Genomic DNA, 18,859 nt, shown 5'->3' with positions numbered 1-18,859 from the left:
TTCACATGTAATCTGTAATTTGTGATGTGTATGAGAAGTAAAAATAATAAATTTAATTAAAATTACCGTAGATATGAAATAACCCCCCAAATAAATGTAAAAAGGAACAAATTAAACAAATAATACAAAATAAACATGTTATTAAAATTGCATTTTTTTTGCCATGTCTAATGTGTGTGGAAAGTTTGCTGAATTTTGGTTCATATTTAGGCCCTCAAAACAAGAATAATTCTCCTAATAATTTGTTACAAGATAATAGGTTAACACTAAGAAATTATTTGTTTTTTGGAAAAGTCCCAAAATGGATGCTCATTAAATATTATATATATATATATATATATATTATATTTAAATATGTATTATATAAATAATATATATCTCTGACAACCCATTTAGGCAGCAAACTCAATGAAGTGCGCCCTCTACAGGCATGATCACCAAATAACTCAACTACATGTGAATTAGCTCAACACAGTCAATCAAAACAAATAATTCTCTCTCCCCCCACCCCTTGACAGATTGTGGTGCAGTCCGGTCCGCCGTATCCGGCCATCCCGCCATGTTCCGGAACAGCTTGAAGATGCTGCTCACGGGGGGCAAGGCCAACCGCAAGAGTCGCAGCAGCGGTGAGTCAAATGGTTTTCCAGTCCTCTAATGTTGTTTCGCGCGCGTCTGCTGCCACAGAGCTCGGACCGTTACAGAAAAGTTGAGTTTTCGCGTCCGGTCCCTCTCAGTTTGCCATGGGGACAGGGCGGACTTGTGCGTCTCAGTCGCCTGACAGGACAATTAGAGCTTGTGGCATGGCTTGATTGGAAAATGAGAAAAGGGGTTGAAGGTGGACTTGTCTTGATGAGCACTTGCATAACTAATTAGCGTGTTGGAGCGACACACAAGACACTCATACTTGTGACGGGAGCCCAAATTAGTTTGGATTATTTAAGAGGGACAAAAAAAATAATTTCTTGGGATGTGGTCACATGACCTGTATACTGAATTCAGGCCGATTATAGTTACCGCTAACTAGTAATAACTGTTGCTCAAATTAAGAAACATTTTTTGGAAAATAAAATAGAATAAAAAGGAAAATGCGTTTAAAAAAAAAAAAAAAATATATATATATATATATATATATATATATATATATTATATATATATTTTTTTCAATATATAGAAAAGGAATAAACTTGACACCCACTTCCAGACGCTCCGCACTTAAGTCCTCACTATTCCCCAAACTGTGACTGCAAGGCTTCCCCATGATTTACGCCGGAACAAACTTTATGTACCTCCTAATGAAAGCAGTTTTTCGCTCTGATTTGTAATGCTGAGCGATAATCTGTTTCAGCAAGCTTTTAATATGCCAGAGTTGTTGAAAATTTACACCTGAGCAAACTTTATGTGCTATAATAATAAAAGTGGTGTTTTGCCAAGGAGATTTGTTCAAGGTAGCGTTTTGGGGAAATGTAGTGCGCACGCAACTATTGTATAGGATGTTATGATTGGTCTACTCAATCATGTGACTCACTCGCTGAAAGGTCAATTAACACAGACGAATATTCCGCTGAGCAAATACTTGAATGAAAAGTCCGCCTGTTGCGTAGAAAGTGTTGGAGAAGCTTGACAGGCGATGGCATCGCTGGCCTTCGTCGCAGCGTGCTAATTGACGGCTCATCTCCAAATGGAGGAGGATGACGCTAATTAGAGATCAGCAAAGATGCTCCGTCAGTGCCATCCAGAGTTCGGTAGTGACAACCTTCATTTACGCCGTTACATTTAATTAAGTAACATTTTGAGATCAATTCTACTTGACTTTTTTACTTTTTACTTGAGTATTTTTATGTTAAGAAGAAATGCTATTTTTACTCTACTACATGGAACTCATTCCTCTCACTACTTTCATTTGTCGCAACCTATTTATTTATTTTTTCCGGAGACACTTATTTCACCAAACCCATGTAACCGTACCGTACAAATTACAAAAAAAAAAAAAAAAAAATCATTTTGAAAAACAATTCAGTTTCTTACGTAATCTTTGTCTGGCTCATTCATGAGTATAAAAAAAAATATTTACGACCAGGTCTTTCTGGCTGAATCTGTTTTTTTTTTTCATGAAATGATTGTTTCAGTTAAAATGTCATTGTTGGGCATTTTAATTTATTTCTCTTTCATACGCGGTTGAAAAAAAAATGAATCAAAAGTTACTCACCACTTAGTGCAGTTTTTTTCCTAGTAAAATATTTTTGGGGAAGACTACAATACTATTTACTTTTAGATGAGTAATATTGCTCTAAAATAAGTAGAATATTTGGCTTCTCTACCCACCTCAGTGCCATTTCTAATATTTTAACCAAGCGGGTCCAAATATTGAAAATCTATGGTGCAGAACCACAGCGGCAACGCCACACGATGGGACCCACTGGACCTAATCCAGCGAGTGACAGATTGGCGCCCGCTGATCCACAGACGCTCCGCTTCCTTCCTGTGCCACCCGACCAAGGAAGGAGCGCCTATGAATGGAGGGAATGTGGCGTGAATGGGCAAAAAAAATATCATGGATGTCCGATAACAAGCATGCGTTTCTAAATGTTGACATTTTGAGGGATGGATTTGTATCCCGATTCTTCGTCCCGTCACTGCCACACGTGAGTCTTTTCCAAAAAGGGAAGTGCGCTCGCAGGAGCACGTGGGCAGCGTGGCGCGTGGGTACAAAAGAAGACGACGAAGAAGATGCATCTTGCCTGACTTCTCCTCTTCCTCCTCCGCGCTCCGATCGCAGCGTCATCGCCGCGCTGGTGTCGGCGTTTCCTGATGTCCCATTTTGGGCCTTCGACATTAAAACTGAACAATTTTATTCTCTTTGAGGATATAACGCAGATGAAGTTACGGTGTTATTTTAAAATTTGGACTTTCACATACAAGGGTGACCGGTATCTCCTAGCTAGCTTGGAAGTGTTGTCATTGGGTGATTAATTGATTTCATGGAATAATTTGATCTTATTCGGATGATCCTTGATAGTAGTTCAAAATGCATCTCCGCATGGACTAACAACGTGGCTGCGACCAGCGACTTGAATTCTTGCTCGAAAACAGACGTATTTCCCACATTGCTGTCAAAGACATCGTCCCCGATTCTGCTTTCAACCAGAAGCGCGTGCTTCCAAGCCGCAAATATTTTACCGAGATTGCCTTGCCTCACTAAATATTAGATAGTGTGCATAAAGTGTTCCTCTCGTTGAAAGCAGAATTTTTAAAAATAATTTTAATTTTCATCATATGGCCAAATGCAGTTGAGCTATCATATCCATAAATCCAAAATATCAATAAACTTTCTGGTCACCGGCCATAGTACAATTCTTCATGAGGACAAAAAAAAAACCGTGAGGAAGCTGAAGGGGGAGCAACATTAGTCTTAGTCATGCACAAGGCAAGCGTCTTCAAAACCAGGAAAACACAAATGCAGCATCTTTGTTGAACCATTAACATTTGATTATTTTAACATTGGTATCAGAAGATAATGCACTGTTAGATATCGCTAATCTGTGCTAACACTGCAGCTCTGCTTACCCTTTGGTATTAATATGCTGCATCGTCTTAGCGAATAATACATAAGTCTGTTATTGTTTTTTTCTAAAAAAACATAAAAAAGGATAACAAAAATACATGCAGAGGACTTTGGAAAAAGAAAATCGCATATTAAATCGCAATCACAATATCGAGGATGAAATATCGCAATTAGCTCTAGTAGAGAGAAAAAAGCTGTTGATGAACGAGTGAAGGAATTTTGCTGCTGGCGGAAGAAGCAGAGGATGAGGAAGAGGAGGAGGGGCGGGGGTGCGAGCTTGTTTCCGTCTGCGTGTTTGTGCGTGTGAGCTGAAGCGCGACTCGCTGAGTGGATGCGTCCTGACACCTGGCGCTCCCTCACTCGCCGCTCACATTCACTCCTCTCCCGGCTTGTCTGGTCCGTCCTCTGCCTCCTCCTCTTCCTCCTCCCTTTATCTTTTGTCCTCTCTCGCTCTCTCGCTCCATCCGTTATTCCGCCTCGGTTCTCCGCCGGCCTCTGCTCCTTTTGTGTCGGGATCTCGCCTCGCTATGGTGCAGGATTTTTACGGCTCGGGGCGACGGGGCGCTCGGCTGACAAAGGTGAGCCGCAGGGATGTGGTTGTCAGGATGAATGAATGAATGGACGAACGGACGGACGGATGGACGGAGGAAGCAAGCTGTCATCTGTTGCTCATTTCTCAGGATTTATTGGCAGCACATCTCAGATCAACTCGTGAGTGGCACCTTAATCCGAAAGCGTTTTGGGCTTGGTTTTATTTTCTTAGAAAAAAAATCATCTGCTTCCTGCCTGTCTCTCTTAATCACCTTGACTGTCGTGCCACACCTTCATGCTGGTGGTCTATATCACTAGTCGCAATAAAAAATAAAAAATAAAAAAACGTGGCCATTTGCTATCGATATTAATCTTCGGAATTTGTGGAGAAAACAAATCGCCACATTATCTTTATGTAAAGTATTTTGGCATTTCTTCGGTATAACGTGAAAAATCAACACGGGAAAAAGTCCGTCAATTTATTTGTTTTTAACAAAAACAGAAAAATGTACTTTGGTTGTTTTCATTATAAGAAAAACAAATTAGAGATATATTCTTTGCATTGGAGAGTGATTCTACGGAAGAATTAATGCTGAATTTAAATTTGATTTATTTCATTTTAGTTACTTTCTTTTAACTCAAGTCATTTCAAAAAGGTAATTATAAAAAAAACGTTGCTGTAAATAATCATTAGTTACACTAGGTATTAATTTTTTTATTAATTATTTTTTAATTATTTTTTATATTATTTTTTATATTATCATCACTGAAAAAATCTATTTAAAAAAGTAAACTCTTTTGCTTGATAAAAAGAAATCACAAATTTTTTTCATCGCGTTCATACTTTTTTATTGCCATTAGTTTATTGCAATATATCTTGCATAACATTGTTTATCCTAAAGAAAAAAATGTTTTCTTTTTTTTTTTTTAGCAATGGCGAAAAAAACTTTTTGCGACTTTTTTAATGGACCCTATTTTCTGTTATTTGTAGAAAAACTCACCTATTCAAATTTTTTGCTTCTCAAAAGGAATAAAAGTCGTAAAATCACTTTTTTTGCAATCAAATGCGAGTGATTTTTTTTTCTCAATCCAAAACCTTGGCAATGCACAATGGAGATAAAAAGTGGTTCCAAATTGACTTATATTATTTTTAATTAATTTCTTTTTAAATAGAGGTACAACATAACTTTTTTTATGGATGTAAATGAGCAGTGGTTCAGGACAACTCTAATCTTGGTGCCAAGGAACTATGTCGGCTTGAGTTGAGAAGTTTCATTTCAACAAAACGAGTGCTTTGCCGCCATCTACGCAAATGACAAACACAGCCTTAAAGATGGCGTTAGCAGTCTGTTTTTGCCACCTTTCCCACCCGCCCACTCAGGCATTTGAGGAGAACAAAAGGAGATCAGGCTAATGAGTCTTGGCCACACTCCACCCTCCTCGCTCAAGTCTGCCTTTTGCCCTCATAACTGCAACTTAGCCTTTCCGTTACGTTTTCATCTCCATTCATCTTCTTCCGCCTGCGCATCTTTATTTTTTTTCTTCCCTCTCTCATCCTATTCCGACTCCCTCTCATTTTCCTTATTTGTCATATCCCACTCTCGCCTCGACGCCCACATCGTCATCCACTTAAGCTCGCCGTCGTCATCACACGCTGCTTTCCTGTTGCGTTGTCTCAAGAGCTTCATTTCACAGAGCGTGGCAGGAGATGATGTGACTGGACCATTTCTGATTCTGGGTAGGAGGTTGGAGAGAGAAAACCAGTGATGATTTAAAAATGATGGAATGAATTCTACTTCCTGGTTCATAGAACATGATGTCCAAATGTTGGGCTGAACCATTTTAGATACTCGGCAGGGGTGGAGCAATTTTTTTATGTTGGCAAAGGAGGACAAGGAACCAACTCTTTAATGCAAAAAAAAAAAAGAAATTGTGAAATAAATTACAGTTAATTTGCACTTCATGGTTCACAGAGCATGACATAAGAAGACAGGAGTGTACCATTCTTCAGTGTGCAATTTTAGGTAAATGAGGAACATTTATGTTGTGGAAATGTCAGAACATAAACGCAATGGGACTGCATGATTTTCTGAACCTGGGTAAGGGAAGAATTCCAATCATGACTCAAAACAACAAAAAGGAAGACGAAAGCTTTAGATTTAGCTTTAGTTTTAGCTTGCAAATGATATAAACGTGGAGAAAAAGGCCCAAGCAGAAATTCAAAGCCCGAACCTCAGAAGGACTAGAGCACAGTGTTGCCTATATAAAGTCCTCGATGTCGCAGCAACCCTGAAAGAAAATTGACCAAAAGCATCCGTCTTTGTGTTTGTTGGGTTTTTTTTCCCTCGCACTTGCGTTTCCTTCCGTGTGTCTATTTTTGCCGCGTGTGATGTAACAACACAGTGATGTGCTGGAAGCCTCGCCAGCTTCTATTCATTTTTTTTTTATTTTTATTATTTTCTTTTCAAAACCAAGACCACCCACTTGCGACACAGCCTCCCTCAGCCTCCTGTGGCAGTGTGGGAGGTTTTTTTTTTTTTTTCTTCATAACACACTGAATCTGACATATCCAACACGATTTATACGTACTGTCCTTTAATACCGTCATGCATCCATTGAAGGCATCAGGATGTTTTTTTTTCCAACTTTGAGTTTCTATCCATGCCATTTGTCTGTCAATATATTCTTTCCTCAATTTGTGGAAATCATACAAAATATTAAATGAAAAAATGCCAACAAAAATATTTTTTAAAAATAAATATAAAAAAAATGTTAGATGTTAGAAATAATACTAAAATATTTTAAAAAATTGTAAAAATAAATATACTATGATAAATAAAATAAAATATTAGACCATAAAATACTATTTAGGAGATGAAGAAAAAATGTTATTTATATAATTAGCTAATACAAATGATTAGAAAAATAAATTAATTTCAAAACTCACTGGAAAACTTTACAAATACTAGACAAAAATACAAAAACATTGGATGAAAACGCAAATATGAAAAAAAGAAAATAAAATATACCATTTTATTGAAAATCCTAAATATTATATAAAAATAAACCTATACAAAATCATTTTAATAAATTAAGATATTATACAAAATATAGTTCATACACAATTTATCATTACATGGTGAGTACAAAAATATATTAAATAAAAATACTGTTCACATATATTAGTAAATTAACAGAATATATAAATGTTGATGATTCACAAATGGATGAAAAATAGAAAGAAAAAACTAAGAAAAAAATCATAAATTTTTATAAAAAATCTTAAGGGATTCATACATTTTTTAACAAAAATAATATTGGGAAAAATTATATACACAATATAAAAATATTAGGACTATTTGGGCAAAAAGAAGGGAAAAAAAGCTTAATAATTATTACATAAATACATAATCATTTTATGGACAAAAAAAAAAGTAAAATTAGAAACAAGGACACAATTTGTTTGCCTCCCCCCCCCCCATAATATTCTATTTATAAAAGCATTTCATCCTTCCACACTTTCATTCCGGCATCTCCATAATCATTGTCTGTCCCCTTGTGAAACGCATGGCCATGCCGTCACCGCTGCAAAGAAAAGCCATCAGACTCAAGTGTGCTGTTATGTCGGCGGCGTGGGAGGCTCACAGAGGGCAGATTGTGTCACTCTGACTTGCCTTGTGTTCATCTGGAGAGGCCGCCACATGTTTTGTCTTGTGTCCTGCGGTGGCAAGAAGACACGTCTCTGTCCTCGCACAGTCAGAGGTTCACCTCCTCCTCCTCCTTTATCCCCCCCCCCCTGAAAGAGGCCACTTGTCTGCATGCCACAACATCCCATTGTGATTACGAAACAACAGAGCAATCTGCGGCGAAGAATGGACGCTTTCTCTTTCCAATACATACGCGACAAAGACGCGATTCTCCAGCCTGACAGGATTTGGACGAGGGAAGAAAAGCGGTAATGACGTAAAGTCTCCTTGCCGCTTTGTTGGATGTGGCTCACCTTTGTTAAATACGGAAGTAGCAAAGAGCTGTCTTTATTTAACACTAAATGTTTGTTAGCCCGAAAGCACATCCAGCAAACACTCTCCGTTGCTAACAAATGAAATCAAAATCGTGCAATAATGAATGTCCTTTACTCTCTATATATTGTTTTACAATAATACTTATTTAGAATTCCAAATGTACCTGTTTCTAAAAAAGTGAAATGTGGAGAGTCTCTGTTGCCGAAATGCCCAAGTGGGGCTATCATTCAAATATTCATGATCATTATCCTGCTCCTGCAGATCTTGCTGATTATCAGACCATTTGATTATCTGATCATTTGAATCAGATGTGTTGCAGTTGGGAGAGATGGAAAACAGAGAGGAACAGGATTGAAGACCCCTTGCCTACAACCTCCACTTTGTATTTTATGATATGCTTACGGCGGCAATGCATTGAAATCAAATGATCATATGTGACACCTCAAAATGTTGTTTTCTGCTAAAACCACCAGGGGTCACAGTTTTTCTGTCTGTTAGGCCCAACTCTGACCCTAACCTTAAGCGCAGCTGCAGCCCTCTACTTCTTCTCATAACCGTACTTTAATCCTTTCCCTACCTTAACACTACATCAAAACCTAATCCTTAACCCTGCCCTAACTCCAAACCCAAATCCCCTTTCACTCCCCAATCACTTAACCCTACCACACTCCGTGAAACCGAATTCTCCCACCTTAATCATAACCCAACCTAACGGACTAATTCTGAACCCAATCCTTCACGTTTCTAATCCATAACTACTGCTTATATCCATGAAACTTCTTGACTCAGGATCTGCAGCGTATTGGTGTCAGTCTCATGCTGGCCCAGTTCCCACGCGATCCCCATCACCCCCTCAGGCTCTTTGAATGTGTCCATTGATCTTTCCAACAGAGAGGCCAAATCCTGCGCTGGTGACCAAACCTTAGATGCCATCTTTGTTTTTTTTGGGACATGCACGCAGTGTATATCTACGAGGGCAGTGGACCAGTTTCTTCCTAGTTGACCGCCTTCATGGAGTCTTGCGGCTCGCTGATCGTTTTAGGCTGTTGTTGATTCTGTTGTCCGATTGTGTTTACATCCTGCAAAATGGTGAAACCGGGATGCTTCTGTTCACTGATGATGGCCATGCAAAAGTTGATGTAATCCCAAACTGCTCCAGATCTCCAACGCATCCCATTTTGTAGTCTGGAAAAAGTCCATTAATATTCTTGCCTCCATAAAACCAACAAATGGCACTCAAATTTGTGAATCAACCCTTCAAGCGTTGTTATTCTGAAAAATGTCTTTAGCGTGTGTCTGTCAACGTATGCCATTTTAGTTTTTATTGGCCTGTGCAGCATGGGACCTCTGAACTCTTCTCGGCAACAAGCGACCACAAAAGCAATTTTTGTCGATCCGCGTCTGCTTGCTTGCTACGATTTAATTTGGGATGATTGTGCTCCATCACAACAAACAACGCCGGGATGAGACTCGCCATTCTCCCGCCCTCCTCGTTGCAGCTCCATCCACTGTGGTTAATTCCAGCTGCGTGCTCCCTCGAGGCGTCATTGATCCTCATATGTATTTGGATCCGAGCTGGGAGTCTCCCGTCGTTTCTCTGCTGGTATTCGACTTTAGAAGATGGCGGGCAGGAGGAGGAGGAGAAAGTGGAGCTTAGCGGCGAGCTCCACCTTTGCCTCCGTCAGGGGCCGCTTGGGCCCCGGCCGGAAGGGCGTGGAGGGGTTGTGCGTGAGCAGCCTGTTGGGGGTCCTGAGGTCCCATTTGTGGATGATCGGGGACGAGAGTGCGACCCGACTGCTGCTCGGCCGCAACGTCAATCCGGTGTCGCGCTGGCAGCATCGCGCTCACTCGCTGTCCTATTCTTTGTGCTCGTCCTTCACAGATGGTGGGAGCGAGGACCTGGCAGACCCCCGCTCACCGGGTCTAGACCCTCACCTGAGCCACTTCGGCCAAGGTAAGCACACCTTTGAATAAATGGATATTACATTATATTTAATGAAAATGCACAGCAGAAGCAATAGTCAGCAGCATTGCGAAGTAAAACAAAAAAATCGTAAACTTGGCTCTGGATCCTCATTACACAAGAAGTGAACATTAACAGTCAGTAACAATAGTCAGCATCATGTTGAAAAAATATTTTTTGAATACGTTCTCCGAATCTTGACGACTACTACTTAAGTTCCATGAGAAAATGTATATCGTTCTAATTTGTCTTGAAGTGGGAGTACTGTAGGTGTTTATCAGCAGCAAGAATAGTCAGTAGCATTCAATGTCGTGAAAAAATAACTATGCACTCTAGTAAAGTGCTCTTCTTTAGGACCATTGAACTTGTTGTTAGGGGTGCATTTTTTGCTTTGAAGTGTCGATGGATCGGCAGCAATAGTCAGCAGCATTCTCGACACCAATATATACATTATATAATGTTTGTAGCCCAAATCGTTGCAAATTCTATAATATTGTAATGTGCCTTTCAATTTTCTGTACTGCAGATGTTTATCAGAGTCAAGAATAGTTGGCAGCATTGTATGCTGTGAAAAACATGTCAATAAAATGGACTTTATAGCTAAAATCTCAAATACTGAAGATAATAACGTTACATGAGAAAGTGGCTAGTTTTCTTTCGAAGTAGGCGTCCTGCAGATGTTACCCGGGGGTAAGAAAAGTCACCAGCGTTATATGTTGCAAAAAATCAATTAAGTTGACTGCATAGCTACATTTTCATGCCGGCTGAAGATGAAGTCTCATGAGAAAATTCTGACATTTTTGGAATTGTCCTTTGAAGTGAACGCTCTGTCGATGTTTGTCATCAGCAATAATAGTCGACATTGTTGTACGTGGCTAAAATTTGTCGATAAGCTTTATGGCTGATGATGATTCATTCAGATTCAGATTTTTTTTTCTTGTAGTTCTCCTTTGAAGTGATAGTACTGAAGATGTTGTTCAGCAGCAAGAATAGTCAGCAACGTTGTTGCAAAAATGTATAGAGACACTATTTAAGATAATAGCGCGGCATGAGAGGATGTTGATCTTGTAATTTGCCTTTGAAGTAGGTGTACTGGAGAGTTTATCAGCAGCTGCGAGGAAATGTTTTCCGTAATTACCTCGCCCCCCCGCCCACCCCCCATGCTTGTGCATGTTTGGAACATGTCGACCGGTGTGGGCGTTTGTGTTTGTTTGGAGTCACGAAGCGGCCTAAATGTGTTATTATCGCATCACATCGTAGACTAAAATACTTTTTTTTTCTTCTTCTATTTGCATTAGCCGTCATTCCATAACGGTCACATTAGCAATGCCGTGCTAAAGTCTTTGGTCTTCTTTCGATGTTTTATTCTGCATATATTACTCTCTGTATTGTATTATTTTTATCCATCATGTGTCAAGAAAACAACTGTAATTAGACTTTGTGTTGCAATTTATCTTCATTTTTATACGACTTTATACCATCACTGATCGAATTTGCGTCTTTAGATTAAATGATAGTGTTGTAAACCAAACAAACTGTAACTGGCAACTCTGCCATAAAAAAAGTAATAAAATGCACTGCATTTTTATAGACATAAGTTGAATCAACATTCTTTTTTAAATAAAATGCCTCACTTGGTTGCGATTGTATATTTCTTTTATTTTGTTTTAAGTCTTCCTGCCCGATAAAATGTATGTGTTTTGTGTCTGTGCGCGTTTGTGGTGAAGCAAGGTTGTGTGCATGCTATTCTGATGAGTGCATAATAATTGAAGTCCTTCCAAGTATCACGTTTTGGAAGGCCCAATAGCTGACATTTATTATTTCCTCAGTTTATTGTATTTGTTTATTAGCCGGATTACATAAAACTTTTCCCCCCAACTATTTTTTGGTGATGGTCTGGTTAAAAGTCCAATTTTCTCCATTTGGTGTTTGCTTGCATGTACGTCAATTGCCTCCACGTTCCAAGTTAAAAATTTATAAAAGTGCCAATTTATGCCTGTTGTTCCTTTCCCGTCCCGCAGGTGGCAGCTTAGACGGCGACTGCGCCTTCGAGGTGGACTACTACGCCGCCTTGCCGCCGCCTCCGCCGCTCTCCATGGCCGAGGGCGTCCAACACATTCGCATCATGGAGGGCGTGTCGCGCTCGCTGCCCTCGTCGCCGCTGCTCGGCCACCAGGCGCTCGGCGTCCGGCTGCAGGCTGTCAAGAAGCTCACAGGTGAGATGGCGAAGGATGACTCTGCGCTGTTTTTTTTTTTAAATGCAAAAGTTATTGGAGATGCTCTGTGATTGCTATCAGATTTGACTTGGTTTTTGAGGTGTAATTTCATAGCTGGCCACTAGGGTGCACCAGCTTTGACTGCACAAAAAGATTCCCCTGTTAGGCAAATGCTGTGATTTAACCCTCCTGTTATACTGTGGCTCAAATTGACCTGTAAATATATTTATTTTTTTAATGTACACATTTAAAAAAAAAAAAATGAATATAACAGAATTTTTTTTTTCTTTTTTTGTTAAGCCCCATTGTCATACTGAATCAACATAGCCTCTAAAAATCTCTCTCTCACTATTTTTTTTTTAATATACAAACAATCAGCCTTGTTTTTTTCCATTTCGTTAGTTTTGTTTATTGAAATTTATTAATGTAGAAAAATTGGCGGCCCTTTAACAAAAACTAGTTTTAGTCTTCACTTTTTCTTTTTTTGGAATTCCTCTTCATTCATTGTTAGTTTGACTTGCCTGTGAGTCAAGTTGACATATAGTAATCAAGTCATTTTAATAATTAAAAAAAATGTTATCCTCTAGATTATTACATCCGAAATGTTTGACTGCGGGTCAAATCGACCTGTAAAAATAACAACAATTACAGGATAAATCTTATTTTTTTTTTCTTGTAAATGTGACATTCAACTTTTCGCATACTTTTTTTTTTTTTTTTTTTTTTTTTAATGCCAGCGATGAAATCATCAAAGCATCAGCTCACATTGATCCGCAAGCCCAACAGGAGGGTTTTCAGGGTAAATAGGTTAATTTTCCGAGTATTTATTTTCGGGTCATAGATTATGATGAAGAGAGGAGCTCAGGTCTGTTTTTGGATGCACAACTCCTGGCAGATGAAGCTTAATTTAGGAGCTCTTTGATCATCTGGAGGAGTGTGGATGTGGTTTTGTTGTCGCGTTGTCCAATTAAAGAGGTGCGTCGTCGCCTTCTCTCATTGCAGTGGAGTTTTATTGCTTTGTAGAGTTTAACGCCTTTGATGTGTCATCTGTGTGTTTTATTATTGTTTTGTGTTGCCAACAAATAGCAAGTATATTTTTTTTTAAATACATTTTTCGCTCAGGTTTAGCAAAATCCCAAACAATCTGTAGAATTGATCAAAACCGTGTGGAGTGTTTGATGCACTGCGTTGGACCAACATATCGGCTCACCTACCGGCTTTTGGAAATGTAGAAAACATGAACTTTCCTTGAGCTTCATTCGTCCTTCGATGCTCTCCTCATCTACAAAGCAAACACATTTCAATCCGTAACTCCAGGCTTTGTCACCCTTTAATTAATCCAACTCAGCGCCACGTCCCGCACAGCATGACAGCGCCAAATGCTTGCGTGCGTGTGTGTGCTCTGACGTCAAAGGCCGCAGTGCACGCCTCAGCCGCTCTCCGTTCATGTTGTGGATGCTTCGGAAGGAATTTTAGGATTATTGTGATTTTTAAAAAGAAAACAAAACAATAATAGCTGACAACGTGGAAAGATTGAGCTGCCGGGAAGAAAAGTGGAGATCTCATGCAGGTTGATTCCAGGTTAATTTATTTTTTATTATTTTATTTATTTACTATTATTCACCTCCCAAAATGCACACAAAATTTCTCCAAAAATTTGGGAGAAACATTTTTTATCACCTGTTGCGACGGCTTTGAATCAACCGGTATTTGTTTGAAATGACATTTTGGTGAGAAGCCACATACAATTAAAAAAATAAAAAATAAAAAGATATAAATTGTAAAATATTTTTTTTCATGTAATTATAATAACATCAATTATTGGCTTTCCGTCAGGTCCGTCCAGTTTCATATTCGAATTGAATAGCCGTCTGTGTTGACAGCGCCCGAGTGTTAATGCATCACCAGATGCCATCCAGGGCTTCTCCGATTCGAATTGACATACAAAACACGAAACACTAAAGCCCTTGAACTGACTCTAGTGTTGTGCTTTCTGCGGCTCCCACTTTGTGACATCATATGTTCTCACCGGCTCTGCACAGATCCCCCACGTTGGCTATTATTAGTCTGCAACAATGGCTCATTATAAGAGCCGGCCGGGGCTGTAATCGCTGATGTCTCGATTCTTGCTCGGACACCTTAGTGATGGATCGACTTGACTTATTGATCGACTGGCAATAGAAACATTTCAAGGTAATTATGTCGACATTCTTAGTAGATCTGGCAAGAAGTCTTAAAAATGAAACGCCCCTCGAACGGCTTCATCATGCAAAGTGAAATTTGGTTGGCTTGTCTATCACGAAAAATGCAGCCCGTGCCCGAAAATGAATGTTTAAATGCCTATTCTGGTTTGAAGCAGCATTTGTTTTGAATCAATTTCCTAGTTGCTGTCTGAAAACAAAAGAAAAAGCCCACGCCACTCGCTTCACTAAGCAATGTGAAATTGGATTGTTTGGTACTCACAAGATGCATGAAAAAAAGACTTGAGGACCCAAACCTTAAAATAGGGTTAGCCATTTAGTTAAAAATTATTTAGTCCATTTCCAAAGTTATCATCTTAGAATTTTTTTTTTTTAAAAAGTCAGCCTTTGTCACCTGCTTTATCGTTCAATGCAAAATTTAGCCGATCCGGACAAGATTCACTGAAAAGGCGCAAGGATAAACAGGATGTTCACAAATTAAATCTCCCAAAAACATATTCATCAATCATAGTAATATTTGTTGCGCGAAGAAGTCCCATGACCATATACTCTAATACGGACAGGAAGTCAGTTTGTTTTGGCTAAAAGCTGCTTTTTTTTCCATTTATTTATTTATTTTTTGTTAAAACAAATTACCCGCAGCAAGCATCGCGAAATTTGGTGGGCTTGTCAAGTCACAACAAAAGGCCTGAAAAAGTCTTAAGGACCCATTCTCTGAAATGAACGTGGAATCAAATTCGGGGGATTAAAATAAATCTCGAGGTTTGGTGGACCCCCAAAAAGTCACATGCCTGAAAATGAGCATGTAAGCAACCATTTTGAGTTAAAAGCAGCTTTCTTTATTTTTTTGTCCAATCCCAAATCTTGTTTACTTTAACTGACTCTCCCAAACCAAAGCAAGCTCAAATCCGAATCAGCGATACCAGACAGATAAACAGCCCGTAATAAATTGCGAAGGATTTTAGCCCCCGCTGTCCAAAGTGGGCGTAGCCTTTGACGGTTTCGCCATGCGACAGTAAATCCAAACAACGTGGGTCCGAAAGCTCAGCTCTTATCATCCACTATTCCAAGATTATTTCCCCGCCGCCAGCGGATCTTTTATGAGAAGCGATTCTGTGGATTATTTCAAATTTGTCACGCACACACAGCCTGCTGGTGACTAAAGCGTCAGCCGCCTCTCGCCAGTTTCACGCTGCATGTCGATAACAATGACAACACGAGCTCGCTGTCGTGTGACACCGTAGAGTTGAACTACAAATGTGTCTGTGATTACGTGTGCGTTCCCGCGGCTGTCGTGTACGTTGACCGACATTCGCAAACTCAAATGACATTTATGAGCTCTCGCCGTTCAGTGGCAAAACTCTTTGGGGAAATAAGTGTGAATGACGGAGATGATTAAAATAGAAAAGTGCTGCTTTTGCCTCTAAATGGCCTTAAAAAAAGATGGCTGCACTTTCAAGGGGAAAACAAGGACACGCAGGATCCGACGGGGAGCCGCTCGCTGCGGCTTTTCATTAATAACCCAACAAAATCATCCCCTCCGTGATCCCGCGTGTCCGTCAGCTGCAAAACCGCGCGCCTTTTAATAACAACGCTCTCCTCCCACCCTCGTCTCCACTTTTTTTTTTTTTTTTTTTTTTTGATTATGCCATTTTCTTCCCTGCTCTCCATTCCCACCCTTTTTCCTCCCCCTCCTTTTCTGCTCGCTGGTTGCCATGACAACAGCAGCACTGCGCCATTCATCCATCGAAAGGACCCGGGCTCGTGTTCCCGCTCCGTGCATAAAGACGCTAAAAGCGACGGATGCGGCGGTTAGCGGATAGAGTCGCTCGCTTCCCTCAGGCTGCCGCATCGCCGCTTATTTTTGCGGCAGGGTGAAGGTTACCTGTTAGGCTGGGGTGTCACCTCTGTGGTACCCTCCCACCAGCAGCCCCATCACCGCCCCCCACCCCTCGGCGGCGACTCAACCGCCTTCTTGCTCTTCCTCACACTCCTCCCATCACCGCCGTATCGCTTACATCGGCGCCCAAAACCAGAGGAGCTCCCCTCTCCCGCCCCAACCTTCCCCGAGATAAGAGGACCCCTCCCCCCCCCCTCGCTTGACTTTTCTCGCCCACTCCAGAAGGACTTCCAGCTCGCCGGGAATGCGGGATCGCTCCTGTTGAGAATGGTGAGCGACCGCCGCGCCCTCGTCTCCTGTTCGCACGTTGTTGGGGTCGCCGGCACGGGTCATGTGACGTTGGGCTGACGGGAAGTGATTTGATGCACTTGTCGGTGGGGCGCTAATGACGCTAACGTAAGCTGTGGAGGAATCAAGCGGTTTGATCAAGTGCTTTTTTTTTTGGTGGGTTCATGCGTTAGCGTGGGTGAACATTGAATTGTCTTTGGAGTGTGTGTGTGTGTGCGCGTGTGTGTCTAAGTACAAGCTGTGGGCGGTTAATGATGCACTTTTCCCAGCATAGCATCAGACTATGTGCCATATGCTTGCATAAATAGCTTAAAGTTGTCAGGTGGGAAGGGGGGGTGGAAGAGTTTTTTTTTTTTGGAGGGGTGTTGGGGGATGTGGATGCCCACTTCCTCTGGCTGTGTTGCTGCAGGCTGCTCGCCTCGCTACCGTCTCCCCAGGGGGGCCAGACGAGCTGCTGTTGAGCGAACGGTACAAAATGTCTCAATAACAGCAGCCAGACGTCATCGCCTGCCTCGGCTGGTTGGCATCGACACCCTACTTGACGATGACGACCGGTTCACCGAGGCGTTTGTGGCCCCCCGAGTTTGTCTTGAATAGAGCTGCGTAGCCATGTCAGTCCGCTTTGGTATTTTTTTTTGTCCTATGAAGAAATCTCCAATTGCGCGTGAAACGCAACGATTTTACAGCAAGTCGAGAGCCAATCAGAAATTTGAAGAAAGTCATCGGAATATTTCGGGGGAGCTGTGCTCCACACTACTGTCAAGTTGTCATTTTCAACTCACAACTCAGAAAAGTTGATACTCGTTTAGTATCTGGTCTGCCATTGACGGATATAGAAGCCAAAAATTAAATTAATTTTACCTGGGTTGGCAGTGAATGAGTTGAATTACAATTCTCTGATTTTGGCCAATAACAGGAAAACATGTGTGAAATTTAAAGAAATAATCGGAGGGAGCCAAAATAAAATAAGTTCCCAAAATAAAATCATAATTAAAAAAAAAAAAAAGTGCATCGGAATTTGATTAGCATCTCGTCTTTGTCTGCTAAACAGCTTTTTCCTCACTTTTTCCTACGTTTTCTGCATACGAACAAATTGTGTGATCAACAACAATCAACAGGAAAATGAATTGAAAATTTAAACAATTGAAAGCTCCGAAAGCCGTGTTCCCGATCAGATGCGATCACATGTAAAAGTCCCCAGCAAAGTATCGATTGCGTCATCAACTTGGCTTGCGTTCTCTATTCACTCACTGAAAATGCCGTCTGCGTGCAACTGAAAAGCCAAGCTACACATTTCCCACACTTCCTTTCAACTTTCATATCGTAACATTCATTTGTACAAGTGTGACTTTGAATAGCCCCCGTCTATCTTACTCCACGTTACCTCGGTGTTTAGCAGCCCCTGCAGTGTGCTATTAATAACCCTGAGAGAGGTTTGCTTACAAAACGGAGGAATGGGTTACGCGCGCCACCGAGAGCTCAGCGCACACACGCGCGCAAAAAAAGGTGCGCGCGCGCTCGCCCAAGCGTGTCCGAGGTTTTTAGGCCTGCGCAATGACACCCGCACCGCCATTAGCATTCAAGCACGGCTCCGTCTGCTGCCGCCACATTTGCTCCGTCATTTCAGGGCTCGCATGCGTCTGGTCGGCGGCGCCAACATCGCCCCGCTTAACCCACTGCGGCTCCCTAATCGGCTCTGCTTTCGCTCGCTTGTCTTCTCGAGATCTTTTCCAGTGACAAGAAGGGCGTGGTCCTCAGGTTTCAGCAGGCCCGAAGGGGGATAAACATTGGCCGCGCGGCGCCGAGTTGTACTGAAGCTTGAGGTCAAGACAGCCTCGCTATTATTAGGCGTTCGTATCACGCGCAGGCCCTTGGCAAGTATGCGCCTGTCGCTTCCTGCAACTCCTCTGCCGGTGAGCGGAATTGACGTTCACACCTCGAGAGATGACAAAATAAAGTTAGCGCAACAGACGTGATGCGAATACTGCTGAGTCACGGGAGCTCGGAGCCTGAGGAATCGGCCGCCAAATTCCGCTGATCAACCTCCATTTCCGGTTGGGCGTATTTCCCCGACAGCGCTGCGATGCGAATCTCAAACGTAAATGTGTTCAACGTCGCTTCTTCATTCTGCTGAGTCACAAGTGCGAGGATGCTAAGGATTCTTATGCCGTTCAAT

General features: G+C 41.2%; 1 protein-coding gene across 7 annotated transcripts in view; it reads left to right on the top strand.

The window, feature by feature from the left end:
* tanc2b (tetratricopeptide repeat, ankyrin repeat and coiled-coil containing 2b) overlaps nt 1-18,859 on the top strand; it is a 70,960-nt gene that overhangs the window by 15,240 nt on the left and 36,861 nt on the right. For 2 of the 7 annotated variants that reach the window (XM_088283683.1, XM_088283682.1), the window contains exons 1-3: nt 4,052-4,140; nt 9,998-10,069; nt 12,100-12,294. In XM_088283683.1, coding sequence (XP_088139809.1) covers nt 12,174-12,294 — 121 coding nt within the window. In that variant the 5' untranslated portion in view covers nt 4,052-4,140; nt 9,998-10,069; nt 12,100-12,173. Of the gene's footprint in view, nt 1-518; nt 627-4,051; nt 4,141-4,218; nt 4,274-9,997; nt 10,070-12,099; nt 12,295-16,293; nt 16,666-18,859 lie in introns of those variants that run through there. The other 5 variants (XM_088283686.1, XM_088283684.1, XM_088283685.1 and 2 more) reach the window with 4 other exon arrangements.

This window comes from Idiotropiscis lumnitzeri, chromosome 20 (genome assembly GCF_059441095.1).
Source record: "Idiotropiscis lumnitzeri isolate Australia: NSW breed Sydney's pygmy pipehorse chromosome 20, RoL_Ilum_1.0, whole genome shotgun sequence".
NCBI classification, from domain to species: Eukaryota; Metazoa; Chordata; class Actinopteri; order Syngnathiformes; family Syngnathidae; genus Idiotropiscis; species Idiotropiscis lumnitzeri.
Note: the sequence above shows the minus strand (reverse complement) of the source record. Positions and strands in the feature narration are given on the sequence as shown.